The following is a 12,568-nucleotide window of genomic DNA, read 5'->3' as shown; positions in this document are numbered from 1 at the left end:
CTTGGAAATGTAATGACGTTTTTTGTTTTTGTTTTTATTGGTGTACCTACTTTTGGCCCACCCTGACAGGAATACCTGTCACGAAGCTCCTTTGTAAAATATAAATGTCACAATAAATCCCAGAGATGTGCTCTGTTTAGTTTCAACAATACTTTCATCGCCCTTCGGCATCAAAGCAAATGCTTGGAAGCACCATTTGAAAGCAAAACTTGCATATTAAAGAAGCTGTGTCACTGCTCTGTGTCATGTCGTAGCCGCCATGCGACGCTACGGATGCGAACGCCACCGCCACTCGCCTCGGACAACAAAAGAAGCAAACCTCGACGTAGGAGGAGGACTCACGCTTTAAGGTGTCAGATTTGTAAGAGGTTTCATCAAATGATGTCCAAGAAGAGGACCATCGTGGATGTTAGCCGAGCTTCCGTCGCCGATGATGCTACTGTTTTGTGATAGCTCCACACGGACCAGCTGACCAGGAAGTCGGCAGGAGAGCCGCACCCACCCGCCACAAAATACAGGTCAGTTATGTAGTAAGTTTTAATGACATTAATAGCAAAACACAAATCAGTTTTATAGAAATAAAATTAAATTTACATTAATGATATTTAGGAGAAATGTAGAAATCAAGCCAGGTTGATGTTTGTCTTGTCTCCGCCTCGCCTGTAGATAGCAGCAGTGTGTATGTTAAGCGTCCATAATACAAAGAAGAAATCACACATCCGGAAGTACGTTTTTAACATGTCAACACTGCATTTCCGCCACGTTTCTGTGTCTAATTTGTAATAAAGTGTGTTTATCTGCAGATAAAGTAAAGACAGTGTCAATTGTGGGAGCCTCCTGCTGACAACATGCAGCGCGTCAACGAGCCTCATCCGCTGTTCGGAGGCGCTCTGTCCGCGGTCCTCCCTCACAGCGCCGCGGACGTAAGCGAGATGCGTGAGATCCCGGACAACCAGGAGGCGTTCGTCCACACCCGAACCGACCAAAGCCTCATCGTCGAGCTGGTCGAGTACCAAGACCACGTCGCGGACCAGGACGCGGCCCGGTACCACTTTGAGGACATCGCGGGTAACAACGCCGCCACGGAGCCCGGCGCGCAGCAGGTGGCGGACGTGATTGCCTTGCCCAAATCGTCACTCTCCCTGTCGGCGTGCAGCTCAGCCTGGGCGCTGACGGGCACCCAATGCGTGTCCAAATACAACGAGACCGCGAGAAACCGGGTGAGGCTTCACCTAGGCGTGTTCCGTCTGCCCCAGTTCGGCACGGACGTGTTGGTGACGTTCAACGACCCGCAAAGCATCTGCCCCGACAGTAGCAGCAGTCCCGCGGCCGTGGGACCCGGCGTAGAGCCGTGGACGGTGGAGGACTTCCAGCACCTGCTGCAGTCCCTGACACTGCATAACCCAGGACTGTTTGGCTAAAAAAACTGGGATGGGGAAACCTATGGACCGTGGGACATGAACAGACCGCGAGAGCATTTGAACCCCTCTTTTTTCCCCTCCCAAGTTTATTTGATAGTTATTGCAAAATAAAATTAAATGCTCCAAAGTCAAACACCATATGTTCCATTATGCAGGCTAACTTTTGAGAAAAAAATCCCACTTCATATAACCTCTGCTAACTGTTCAGGCAGTGTTTAAATAACATTTTGACATTCTTGACTCTCATACAAGTGTAAACATAAGATAATTACTGTATAATAAAAATAAGTGTAAAACTACTCACCCTTTGAAAACACCTGACAGATATATAATGGAGTGGTGGTTGCTAAAGTGTACACAAAAGCCCTGTTTCAGTCAAATTCTATTCACAAATCAGTGTTGGTGAGCACTTCTCCTTTGCCAGGATCATCAAAGTTACAGGTGTGGCATATCAAGAGACTGATAGAATGCATGATTATTCCAAAGTTGTGCCTTAGGCAGGTCGGTGGGTCTGATTAGGAACTGAGCAGGCCATACTTCTTCCACTTCTGGTTTAAACTGTTGATATAGAAAATGTTAAAAAATATTATTTGTGAATTTTTGACTGTAGTGTATAAGCAAAAGGTCAAAAGGATAAACATTGTTATGCGTCAAGTGCATGTGACTTCAGTAAAAGTCAGATCCAGTCACACAGAGACTTTGCTTTGCTCATAAACTCCACAAATACCAAATTGGAATGTTCCCATCGCTTTGGAAGGAACAAAAAAAAAAAAAAAAAAAAATTAATTCCCATCCTCCCCTCCGGTTCTGTTCAAAACATTTATGGAAAGTTATTAATATGCCGCTTTTGAAACGTAAGACAGCCGTCATCCATTTGGTATGCGGCTCAAAGCTCTCTTTCATACTCCTGTGGCTTCTTGTTATTCTTTATAAGTCTGGAGTTTTTCATGTTTGTCAGGTGCACTTTGTCTGTCCCCCTGGAAGCCACATCAAAACCTCCTCATCCTCTTGCGCAATTATGGCAGACTGAGACTTGATTTAAGTCACACAGCCCTTATTCATTTCATTTTTCCAGCGAATAAAAGATCCACTATCCTAACCCAACAACAAAGGGGTTGGAGCAAACAATAAAATGAACACATACTGTAATTTTTTCCCAGTGCAAAGGGCTCTTACATAAAAAGTACCATTCAAGGATGGCACAAAACTGCTGAAAAACAAACCAACATTAAATGCAGCAAAAAAAAAAAAAAATCAACTCACCCAAAATTTTTATATTACTGAAGGGAATATGTCTGTCTTGCATATCATTCTAAATTAAAAAATTATTCGGCCAACTCACGTAGTAGTATGTGCAGTATAAGTCCCAGTGTAAGCGCAACAAAGACATGTCTGCCATCTAGTAGTGATTGGTGATATTACAACTTAAAATTACAGTCGACCTCTGCATATTCACAGTTCGCCACCTGCAGTTTTTTCTCGTTTTATCCGGGATTATTTTCCCCTCCATGAGCCGTCACCTTACCGTGGTGGAGGGGTTTGCGTGTCCCACTGATGCTAGGAGCTAAGTTGTCTGGGCCTTAATATAACATAATGTCTCCCTTAAAATGTTACTTAAACATCACCAGAAAGGTTTTTAATAATCTTGGAACCGATTCTTTTTTATTTCCATTATTTCTTATGGGGGAAAAATGGTTAGCATCAGGGAACAGACTGTATTGGAATTTGGAGTTTCCGCAATTGTTTTCTATAAATGTGAAAGCGCGTGATTTTGTGTTCGATCCGCACGTGCGGCGCTGGTGCCGCACGTGGACCGTAGCAGTCACATTTCAACTTCCTGTACCAGGACTTGTGACTCCATGGGTCATTTAATACCCAAATTCGCATGTTATTGCAGTTGTGTTTGGGCTGCAGACCCCTTGCCCCCCCCCCACTGCACCATCCAGCCTGAACAATCATCATCGTTCCTGGGCTGTAATCTGCTGCTCTCATCAGGCCTCTGCAGCTACTCTTGTGTGATTTATGCTCCTGGATCAAATCTTTTTGTGCTTGGAAGCTACAGTGCAACCGGAAAGTATTTACAGCATTGTCCTTTTTCCACAATTTGCTAAAAAAAAATGCTTTTTTTGGGTGCAAATTGAGTAAAACGAGAAAACTAAATGCAGTGAATTCTGGAAAGTATTCAAAGGCTTATTTTTTTTTTTCTCACACCATTTCATCCTTATTCCAAACTGGAATTATTTATTTTTTCCCCTCACAATTCTACACACCACATCCCATATTGACAACACAGATTTTTTTTTAAAAAAACAAAGCTAGTTTATTAAAATATGAAACTAAATGTGTGGAAAAAAGTAGAGCCTGTGAATACTTTAAAGTATTCAATGGGCTTCAATTTCCCCCCACATTTGAACTTATTCACAGCCAAGGCTCCATACTTTGTTGACCCATCTTTGGCAGCAATTACAGCCTCAAGTAATCTGATTACTTTAATGATCTACCTTAGCGAAGACAGAGTCACTGTGTCCAATGCGCTGAAGTATAATCAGGATTGACCAGAGGTCAATTTTCAGCTTCACAGCAAAGGATGTCATTTCTCACTGTTGTGTGCAGTATTTAGAGGAGAAAAAAAGGGTTGCAACATAAAACGTGGGAAAGGAAAAGCACTTTGAATTCTTACCGGATTCACTCTAACCCTTGCCAGATTAGGTCTTGACAAACCACAGAGGAACAATTAAAACAAATCTTGATTCAGTCGCTGAAATGTTTGCATAGTTTCTGCATGATGTCTCCCCCCCCCCCCCCCCACGGAATAACACATGTTTAAAAAAAAAAAAGAGCAAAACATTTATTAAGAGCAAATGACTGGAAGCACATATGGCGCTCACTTGAACTGTAGTAGAATCTACTGAACTGCAACAACATGGCCGCTCAATCGTCTAACTTCTTTCTCTTGGCCAGCGGCGAAAAGTGCTCCGACATGGCCGCGAGTGCCCGGTATCGATGAGAAATGGCGTTCTTCACTGCTTTAGGCAGCTCCGCATAGCTGGAAACAAGGAAGAGGGAGGTTTTAAAGATGGATGTTTAAAAAAAAAAAAAAAAAAACTTTTAACGGCTTGTACACAAACAGATGTGTCTCTGGTGTGCCTCTCCACTCATTAAGTGTGAATGTTATTATGTTTTTTTTTTTTTTTTTAATTTTGTAAGAAAATAATTTTTTCAACACATACAAGTACAGTACTGTAAGTGTATAAGTTCTGAACCCCAGTTGAGCTCTGGGTCCCCCATGTGGTAGGAACAAAGCAGCGCAAGCACCTACGTTTTGTCAAAGCCTTCTGGCTGGAAACAGGGGTCCCATCCAAAGTCTCGAGGTCCCCTTGGTTCCACGATGCACCCCTGGGAAAAAATACAAAAATGACATCATATGAGACAAACATTAAAGGTTTGAGGGTGTGACTGAGAAGGGAGGTAAGAGAGACCTGCGTTATTCCTCTGAACAGCTGCACCGGCTCGTCTTTTCCGGACGTAAATGCAAACGTGCAGAGGGCCCATGCGGATTTATCCTCAAAGCCGGCGAGGAGTTTGTACAAACCTTTGTAAAGAACACACGGTGAGAAGTTTATCATTCAACGTTGACAACATGACTCGATTGCTCACCTTCTGGCTTGAGTTTATCCAGGAACCACTTTCTGCAAAACAAAACATTTCTGTTGAAATTGCCTCACGATTTAAGGCTTTGAATATACTGGTTATATTAGTCACAAGACTAACATGTAAGGGCCTGGCAATCCTCCCAATGCTTTGAAACACAGACAGGTGTCCTCCACTACGACCGGGCCGTCAATCTGAACAAAACACGCAAAGCAATTAGCTTCCAGAAGAACAATGTTTCAAATCTTCAGCGGCACTTAAGTTCCCGCCATTCTAACACCAGGAATGAACTTCTTAAACACAGGTTGTTCACTTAAAGGTCAGGCAGAAAAGTACACAACGTTGTTTCCAAAATGCATCTTTGCAGTGATAGTCAAAATTGTGGCTCTTTGCCTTTGATTGGTTGGTCACCCCTGCTCTACAGTTTCTGTTTTGTAGCAGCGGGTCATTTTCTTGCAGCCCTTCTTCAGATACAAAAAATGTGTCTCCTTCTAACTAGATAAATATCCGACGCAGGGATGGTACTCTAAAATATGACATTTTATATTTGAGAGTGCACCTGTTTTGCCGCCTCTTTGCATTTCTGTATGGAAATCTCATCTGGCTCTCCTTGATATTCAGGCACTACATGGAGGGATATGGATGGATGGATCAAAAGTTAAACATGTTATGCACAGCGTGAGGGAAATTAAAATGTCACAGCAACAATATTCACACATAGACATTTGTATATAGTAATCTGTAAACTGATAGCCAAGCAAATGATAAAACTGTCATTTTTCTAGATTCATTAATAGTATATCAAAAACGTCGCACTTACAGTCAATTTTCTTCGAGATAAGTTTGTGTGGAAACTTGTCGCCAAGAATCTGAACTACCTGTAAAGAAGTGAAATCGATAATCTTTTAGTATGGTTTGGTTGCACTACCATAGGTAACAAGCAGGTGTCTCTGGCGTGCAAAAAAAAAAAAGCCACAAGTCGAGTCATTTTATGCATTTTAAAGTGTATCTCTGAAAAGCGCACCAGGCTTCCTTCGTCTCTCCATCATTAATAACACGTAGCTTACTTCTTCAAGTTTTTTCGCGTTTCCAGTGACAAACACCACGGAACGTCCAGCCGGCACCGCCATACTTGATCTTCTTCGTCGTCGTCAGGCACGTCAGCTCCCCTCTTCTTCTTCTATGTTTTTTTTTTTCTTAATAAGTGGACAGTTTGACACGGGATGTGGAACAACATCTATATCGCGTTTTAACAATACAAACTCATCTTTAAAAAAAACTTAATATGATTTAGAAATTAAAAACATTTTATTTTTTTACTATTACAAACTACTTGTCCAATTCTTCAAAAAGAATATTAAACCAGAAACAATTGCAGCTAGTTTGAATTTCATACGGAGTAGCAACGCCAAGCACCAAGTAACAACCAATAGAAAACAGCTCGTCATGTATTAACCAATCACTGAGTGCTTTTGAAAAATACTATCCAATCAGATAGCTGTACGTCTTGTAATGTAGTCCGACCTAAACATTGCCATGAGGACAGTAAGAATCTGGTTACCAGATCTGTATGCACAATCTAAAAAAAACCCATAGATTAAGGTAAAACAAACAATGAGTTTATTACCTCGAACTGCCGAGGAATTCAGCTCTGCTGAGTACTGGGAGAGATTTTTTAAGAAGCGCGGAGAGAAGTCATTTGAGTGGTATGGAGACTACAACAAACTATGCGGCGTGCTGCACAAGTACATCAAAATGCAAGACAAGGTAAACAAATCCTTATTATACAGGAGACAGTCACATTCTAGGTTTTCAATTGATTTTAATAAAACTTGATCAACAACAACCCATGCCATTCAACACGCAGACAACACTCGAAAGTTGCAGAAGACGTTTATTGCCAAGGCTGATTATGATTCACAATGTAAGAAAAAGAGAAGAAAACAATGGCATTTTTTTCCCATTTCAAGACGGTTCGCCTAATTCATAATGTGTTCTGCTTTACAAACTGTTCTGTAAAAGGCAAATGCACGTAATTAATTTGTATTTGTTTTGCACTTTTCCCAGAGAGGAAGAGACAGTACTTTCCAAAGTTACCTAACAGGACAATAATATGACACCAGATTCATCAATCTGAGCATTGACCTGTAAGTGACTTTTAAACTAAATCCTAAAATGAACAGGAAACGAGTGCAAGGACGGCAGAACGGGGGTGACTTGCCTGAATCTTTGGGATGTAGACAAAAGCCTTGCGCTAATTTTTTTTTAACAGATTAGAGAAGGTCTAATGACGTTTTGTTGAGACAGTTAAAGCGAGAATTGCAGTAGTCGAGAGATGAGGAGACAAACGAATAAATCAGCATTTCTAGTTCAGAATGCAATAATAACAGGGGCCTAAGTTTAAAATCCGTTTTAAGGATTACAGTTTTAACAATATGTACGTAAACGGTACAGTTTTAACAAAAGTTGTCACATTTTAAATTTGAGGTGCTAGTGGTGGGCTGTGGAAACTCTGAGTTGAGCGAGCAGCTTCATGACGTTGGCTACAAGCACCTGACCAACATCGACATCAGCGAGACTGTGGTGTCCCACATGAACCAGCGCAATGCCGAGCGGCGGCCTGACCTCAAGTTCCAGCAGGTGGACGCCACCCAAATGCCGTACCAGGACGCTTGTTACCAGGCCGCTCTGGACAAAGGCACCCTAGACGCAATGGCGTCAGAGGAAGGGGGAGAGCTGGCAAGGAATATGCTCACTGAGGTACTTTGTACAAAAAAAGTCAGTCACAGCACATTTGGACTTTCAGTCTTCATTTAATGTCTTTAGCAAAAAAAAAAATAATAATAATTTTCCATTCAGTGGTTCTTTGAAATTCAAATTTCCCAAAAGACACAAAAAAACCTTTAAAAATACATGTATGTCATATTTTTAAGTGAGGGAGGGACCTGGAAGAAATGGTGACCAGGATGTGGAGGGTCAGAGAGAATTTTGCCTGCCCTTGTCTTTAGTACTCGCAGCATTGAAGAACTAAATATTGCGGCTGCTATAGCTATGGATGTGGTTGGGGTGACGGCAATAAGCCAAGACTTCAAATTTTATGACGTAATCATCAGACATAGCATTAGCATACAGTAACACCGTTACATTTGAGGTTACGATGTCTGGGATTAGTACCAAATATAAAGTATTACAAAGACCCTTTGTAATAATGTAATAAGAAATCCACGCCAACACGTTGAAAAACATACTGGACGTAAACATACATTGTATCTTAATTCCATTGTGATGCTGTCTAAAGGTGACGTTATAAATCCAAATACTTGTTAACATTCAGTTAGTGTACATTTCCTGTACGTGTGTTTGCAGGTAGGCCGTGTGCTCAGCGTTGGCGGAAGGTATGTATGTATCACACTGGCTCAGGAGAATGTGATCCGCCTGGCCGTGGAGCACTTTGTCCAGCTGGGCTGGGCGGTGAGGCTTCACTGCCTGCAGGAAGAAACCAGCGCCGAGGAGGACGACGGCTCCTTTGCTCTGCCCGTTTTCGTCCTGGTCTGCACAAAATTCCGCCAGCCCATGCCGACGCCCATTCTGGAATTTTGCCTTGGTGAAGACGGCGCCCCGAACCGTCTGGCGCTGGCGGCCGACTTGCTGGCGGCCGTACGGGAACGCCAGGCCTATTCTGTCCTGAGGAAGAGGCTTCGCACCCGCACGGATGCCGACGCCCACTCGTCGCTAACGCTTTGCCACGCAAAGAGCGGCCTGCCCAGATACACTCTCACAGTGCAGGATTCACCCCCAACCGCCAAGGTGCCAAAGTTCAACCAGTTTGCCATATTCATCGGTGAGCTTTGTTTTATTTTTTTTATTGTGTGTTTTAAGTCACCAGACCACACACGTCATTAACTACACCAGCAGAGCTCTCTGTTGACCTAAAATGTACAAATTCTACAACGACGAAGTACATTTGTGAGTAAATTGAGACTAGATTTTGAACCCCTGTTTATCGTGGGGGCTACGTGTCCAACCCACCTGTGTTGTGGAGAGACCATATAAAAAAAGTTTCAATACCCCTCCCAAAGGCTCAAGCACATTTGATCTTGTTTACGTAGACTTTAACTTATTAAAACACATTTTTAAAAACTTAATTCCTTAGCCCCTACTCTCACTCACTCGCTGGCACAGTTCTCCATTTTTGAGGCATGCTTGCTTCAAGCATTTGTCACCCCCAGTTGAAGTTTACTGTAAAACTGTCACATAAAAAAAAAAAGACAATAATTCATCCAAGGAAAGTCGGCTAGCTTAATGCTAACATATAATACGAAACGCCATCGATGCGCTAAGGGAAATTAGTGTAGATGTTACAGTAATTATAAACCTATAAACAAGTGCTACTTTAACCCCCAATTGTGAATGTTTGTAATAAGTATTAAAAAAACGTCGCAATAGCAGCGCTGTGAGCAATATATCTTGGTAGGTGTCTGTACTGCATGCCATCCTTCTTGAACGTGCTCGTCTCTTGCAGTGCCCCAAGGCAGCGAGACGGCGTGGCTCTACAGCTCCAGCGAGGGCCGGCGGCAACTGGCGGCCAGCGCTAACTTCCGCCGCCTGGTTGTCGTGGCCATGCACAGGAATCAAGAGTATGCCGACATGCAGGCCGTCCAATCGGAACTCTCGCCCATGGTGATGGACCTGGCCCCGCCGGGAATGCCAGACAATCAGCAGGTGGGTGCCAAGAATTGACTAGCATCCAGCTAGTGTGTCGTCAACCGGACAGATTTTTTGACTCCTTGTTCAGGTCCCGTTTCTGTCGGTGGGCGGCGACCTGGGCTGGCGGGAGGAAGTGAGCAGGGGTGTGAGCGAGCACAGCGGGGAATACTGTGTGGAGAACGTCAGAGGGGAGGACGGCGAGCTGTACCGCAGGCTGGTGTTCCTGTCCAACGCGGCCCTGGTGCAGTCGGAGAGTCGTCTCGTCTCCTCCAATAGTAGTCAGCTGACTTTTTTTTTTTCTCCTTAATTCATTTTGCTTGTTAACTTTGGATTTTAAGGGATCTACAGAGTTGTGAAAAGGCATCAATTGTAATGAAAGTTTTCAAAGAAAATGGTTGAATTTTGGATCAAGTCCGAGTAGGAGTTTGTCAGAATTAGCCCGAAATTCAATCAAAATGGCTGTTCAGTTTTTGTCATGGGCCCTTGAGATTTCGTGCATCCCGTTATGATAGACATGTCCACCCGGTTTTGTGTTAATCTGTAAACTACAGTAACTCATGTTTTCAAACTTCCGAACACCAGAATTTTATCCCAAATGTCTGCTTTAACACAGACTGTCCAATTTTCTGAAAATTAACTCATGCGTTTCTGTTCTTGCAGCCTCAAGTCATAAGAAGAAGAACAAAAAGAAAATCAAACAGCCGCCATCGTCCTCCCTGTCAGTGCACAGCGGCTTCCTCTGCTGTGCCCATCACGAAGTCATGGTGGCTGGTCTCTCCATGCTGGCCATAGGCAAGGAAAAAAACAAAGGTGAAGTGGAGTTTGTATTTTATGTGAAAGAAATCCTCATTGTTGTGAATGCTTGTCAGTTTGTGCCCTGTGATTGGCTGGCAACCGACCCTAAATTGTCCATCGGTGTGAATTTGTCTAACACTATGCCCTATATATTTTCCTAGATTGACTTGTCTTATGGGTACCCGTACCCCTCTCTCTCCCCTCCTTAAGATGTCCCGGTGTCAGTTCTGGTGGTTGGACTCGGAGGAGGAGGCCTGCCCCAGTTTCTGCGAGACTTTGTACCCGGTGTATCAGTGGAGGTGGTGGAGCTTGATCCCGTGGTTCTGGAGGTGGCCAAGGAGTGGTTCCACTTTCGACCGGACGATCACCTGACCGTCACGCTCGGGGATGGCCTTGAACGTATCCGCGCTCTGGAGAAAGAAGGTGGGGGACGCGGATACCGCTAGCTTATGCTAACGCAGTAATTAAGTCGTAAGCGAGAAGTTTCAAAGCACGCAAACAGCCTTGGCTAGCAGGAGAAGCTCACCAAGCAATCTGCATCTTCACTCAGTATTCTTACTTGTCAAACCGCGCAAATGGCTTTGGCTAGCAGGAGAAGCTAACCTAGCGTCTTCACTCAGTGCTACTACTTGTCAAGTCGCGCAAACGGCTTTGGCTAGCAGGAGAAAACTAACCTAGCGGTCTTCATCTTCACTCAGTGCTCTTACTTGTCAAACCACGCAAACTGCTTTGGCTAGCAGCAGAAGCTAACCTAGCAGTCTGGGTCTTCACTTAGTGTCTCTCTTTTCAGACGGCTAGCAGAAGCTAACATAGCAGCAGTGTGTAGTTTCACTCAGTGCTCCTCCTTGTCGCACCAGTCACTAAAGGTCCAACTCAGTTCTCACAAAAAGTTGGTCAATACCAGACCAAGAAGTGACCATATGCGTTTTGTCTCCAGGTGGCCGTTTGTTTGACGCCATCATGTTCGATGTGGACAATAAGGACAGCACAGTGGGTATGAGCTGTCCACCTGCCGCATTTGTCGAAACCTCCATCCTGCACAAAGTCAGCAGCCTACTTACCCCTAAAGGTATAGTTCACCTTTTATGATGTAACCTTATGACCTTTTATTTGTTTAGAACTAACTTAAGGATATGATAGCAAATAACTGAGTTGTATAATTTCACAAATACCCAACTATTTACCATAATGCTATATGTCCCCGTTAATTCTTCTTTTGGCTGCCTAGGCATTTTCATACTCAACCTGGTGTGCCGCGACTCCGCCTTGAGGAAAGATGTGCTGGAGCGTGTCAGCGGCGTGTTTCCCGCCATTCTCTCGCGAAAGATCGACGGGGAAGTGAATGAGGTCCTCCTTTGTCGCCACCAAGGCGAAGGTGTCTGCGTCCTGCCTTCGCTGAAGCAAGCGGGTCACGATCTGCAGAGAGCCCTGCGCTCCGGCGAGACCCACGGCCCGAAAATAGACATTGCTGAGTTGTTGAAAGATATGAAAGTGGCGTGAGGGTGACTGTGACTCAAAGCAGAGTTGGAGAACCTATGGTGACAAAATGCTAATGACAAATAATAAGAAACATTTAATTTTCATAAATTTTGTGTGGTGAGGACTGAAATCACTTTTTTTTCACATGTCATTATGTTACGGTCTAATTCCCAAATAGAATACAGTGCTGTCTTTTTTTCCACGCAAATTTCGAGATGCAACACCCCATAAGGACAACACGTTTATCTTTTGCAAATTTAAAAAAAAAAAAAAAAAAAAAAGCAAATAATTCCCATGTCCATAACTATTGACTACCTATGCTCAGTCCTACATTGGGCAGCAATAGCTGCCGTCTGACAATTGACAAATTTCCGAAAAATGATTATGAAAAAATAATAAGAAATCATGTTTCATGCATCTGGAAAGTATTCACAGCACTTCACTTTTAGTGTCCCACATTTTATTATGAAACAGCCTTATTCCAAAACTGAATAAATTCTACTTTCTAAATGCAA

The 12,568-nt window shown here is 43.3% G+C and overlaps 4 protein-coding genes across 10 annotated transcripts in view; 2 read left to right on the top strand and 2 right to left on the bottom strand.

Annotated features, from left to right (window-relative positions):
• Window positions 1-504, bottom strand: part of vamp4 (vesicle-associated membrane protein 4) — an 8,092-nt gene extending 7,588 nt beyond the window's left edge. Inside the window, exon 1 of one of the 2 annotated variants that reach the window (XM_086046967.1) lies at window positions 343-504. The gene's annotated coding sequence lies outside the window, so the exon portion shown is untranslated. The remainder of the gene's footprint in view (window positions 1-342) is intronic. The other variant, XM_086046966.1, reaches the window with a different exon arrangement.
• On the top strand, window positions 261-2,110 carry rangrf (RAN guanine nucleotide release factor). Of its 2 annotated transcripts, XM_086046965.1 has the most exons (3): window positions 261-518; window positions 667-725; window positions 804-2,110. In XM_086046965.1, the coding sequence occupies exon 3, from the start codon at window positions 849-851 to the stop codon at window positions 1,419-1,421; it is 573 nt and encodes a 190-aa protein (XP_085903091.1). In that variant the 5' UTR covers window positions 261-518; window positions 667-725; window positions 804-848; the 3' UTR covers window positions 1,422-2,110. The 2 variants fall into 2 exon arrangements, with proteins under 2 accessions (XP_085903091.1, XP_085903090.1); XM_086046964.1 differs by lacking the exon at window positions 667-725 and having other exon boundaries at window positions 270-518.
• On the bottom strand, window positions 1,542-6,422 carry itpa (inosine triphosphatase (nucleoside triphosphate pyrophosphatase)). Of its 2 annotated transcripts, XM_086046962.1 has the most exons (9): window positions 6,140-6,422; window positions 5,893-5,950; window positions 5,632-5,696; window positions 5,193-5,266; window positions 5,079-5,110; window positions 4,901-5,013; window positions 4,741-4,817; window positions 4,310-4,467; window positions 1,542-1,979 (listed from the first exon to the last, which is right to left on the bottom strand). In XM_086046962.1, the coding sequence occupies exons 1-8, from the start codon at window positions 6,200-6,202 to the stop codon at window positions 4,353-4,355; spliced, it is 597 nt and encodes a 198-aa protein (XP_085903088.1). In that variant the 5' UTR covers window positions 6,203-6,422; the 3' UTR covers window positions 1,542-1,979; window positions 4,310-4,352. The 2 variants fall into 2 exon arrangements, with proteins under 2 accessions (XP_085903088.1, XP_085903089.1); XM_086046963.1 differs by lacking the exon at window positions 1,542-1,979 and having other exon boundaries at window positions 4,247-4,467.
• On the top strand, window positions 4,900-12,568 carry mettl13 (methyltransferase 13, eEF1A lysine and N-terminal methyltransferase). 4 transcript variants are annotated; one of them, XM_086046956.1, is made up of 9 exons: window positions 4,900-5,031; window positions 7,567-7,832; window positions 8,439-8,913; window positions 9,595-9,794; window positions 9,868-10,057; window positions 10,440-10,589; window positions 10,785-10,997; window positions 11,512-11,643; window positions 11,803-12,568. In XM_086046956.1, exons 2-9 carry the CDS (start codon window positions 7,665-7,667, stop codon window positions 12,072-12,074), a joined length of 1,800 nt encoding a protein of 599 aa, XP_085903082.1. In that variant the 5' UTR covers window positions 4,900-5,031; window positions 7,567-7,664; the 3' UTR covers window positions 12,075-12,568. The 4 variants fall into 4 exon arrangements, with proteins under 4 accessions (XP_085903082.1, XP_085903080.1, XP_085903079.1 ...); XM_086046954.1 differs by lacking the exon at window positions 4,900-5,031 and adding an exon at window positions 6,576-6,839 and having other exon boundaries at window positions 7,560-7,832; window positions 9,868-10,054; XM_086046953.1 differs by lacking the exon at window positions 4,900-5,031 and adding an exon at window positions 6,577-6,839 and having other exon boundaries at window positions 7,560-7,832.

This window comes from Filicampus tigris, chromosome 12 (genome assembly GCF_054856515.1).
Source record: "Filicampus tigris isolate MCC_2025a chromosome 12, RoL_Ftig_1.0, whole genome shotgun sequence".
In the NCBI taxonomy this organism is placed as follows: Eukaryota; Metazoa; Chordata; class Actinopteri; order Syngnathiformes; family Syngnathidae; genus Filicampus; species Filicampus tigris.
This window is presented reverse-complemented; position numbering and strand designations above follow the sequence as displayed.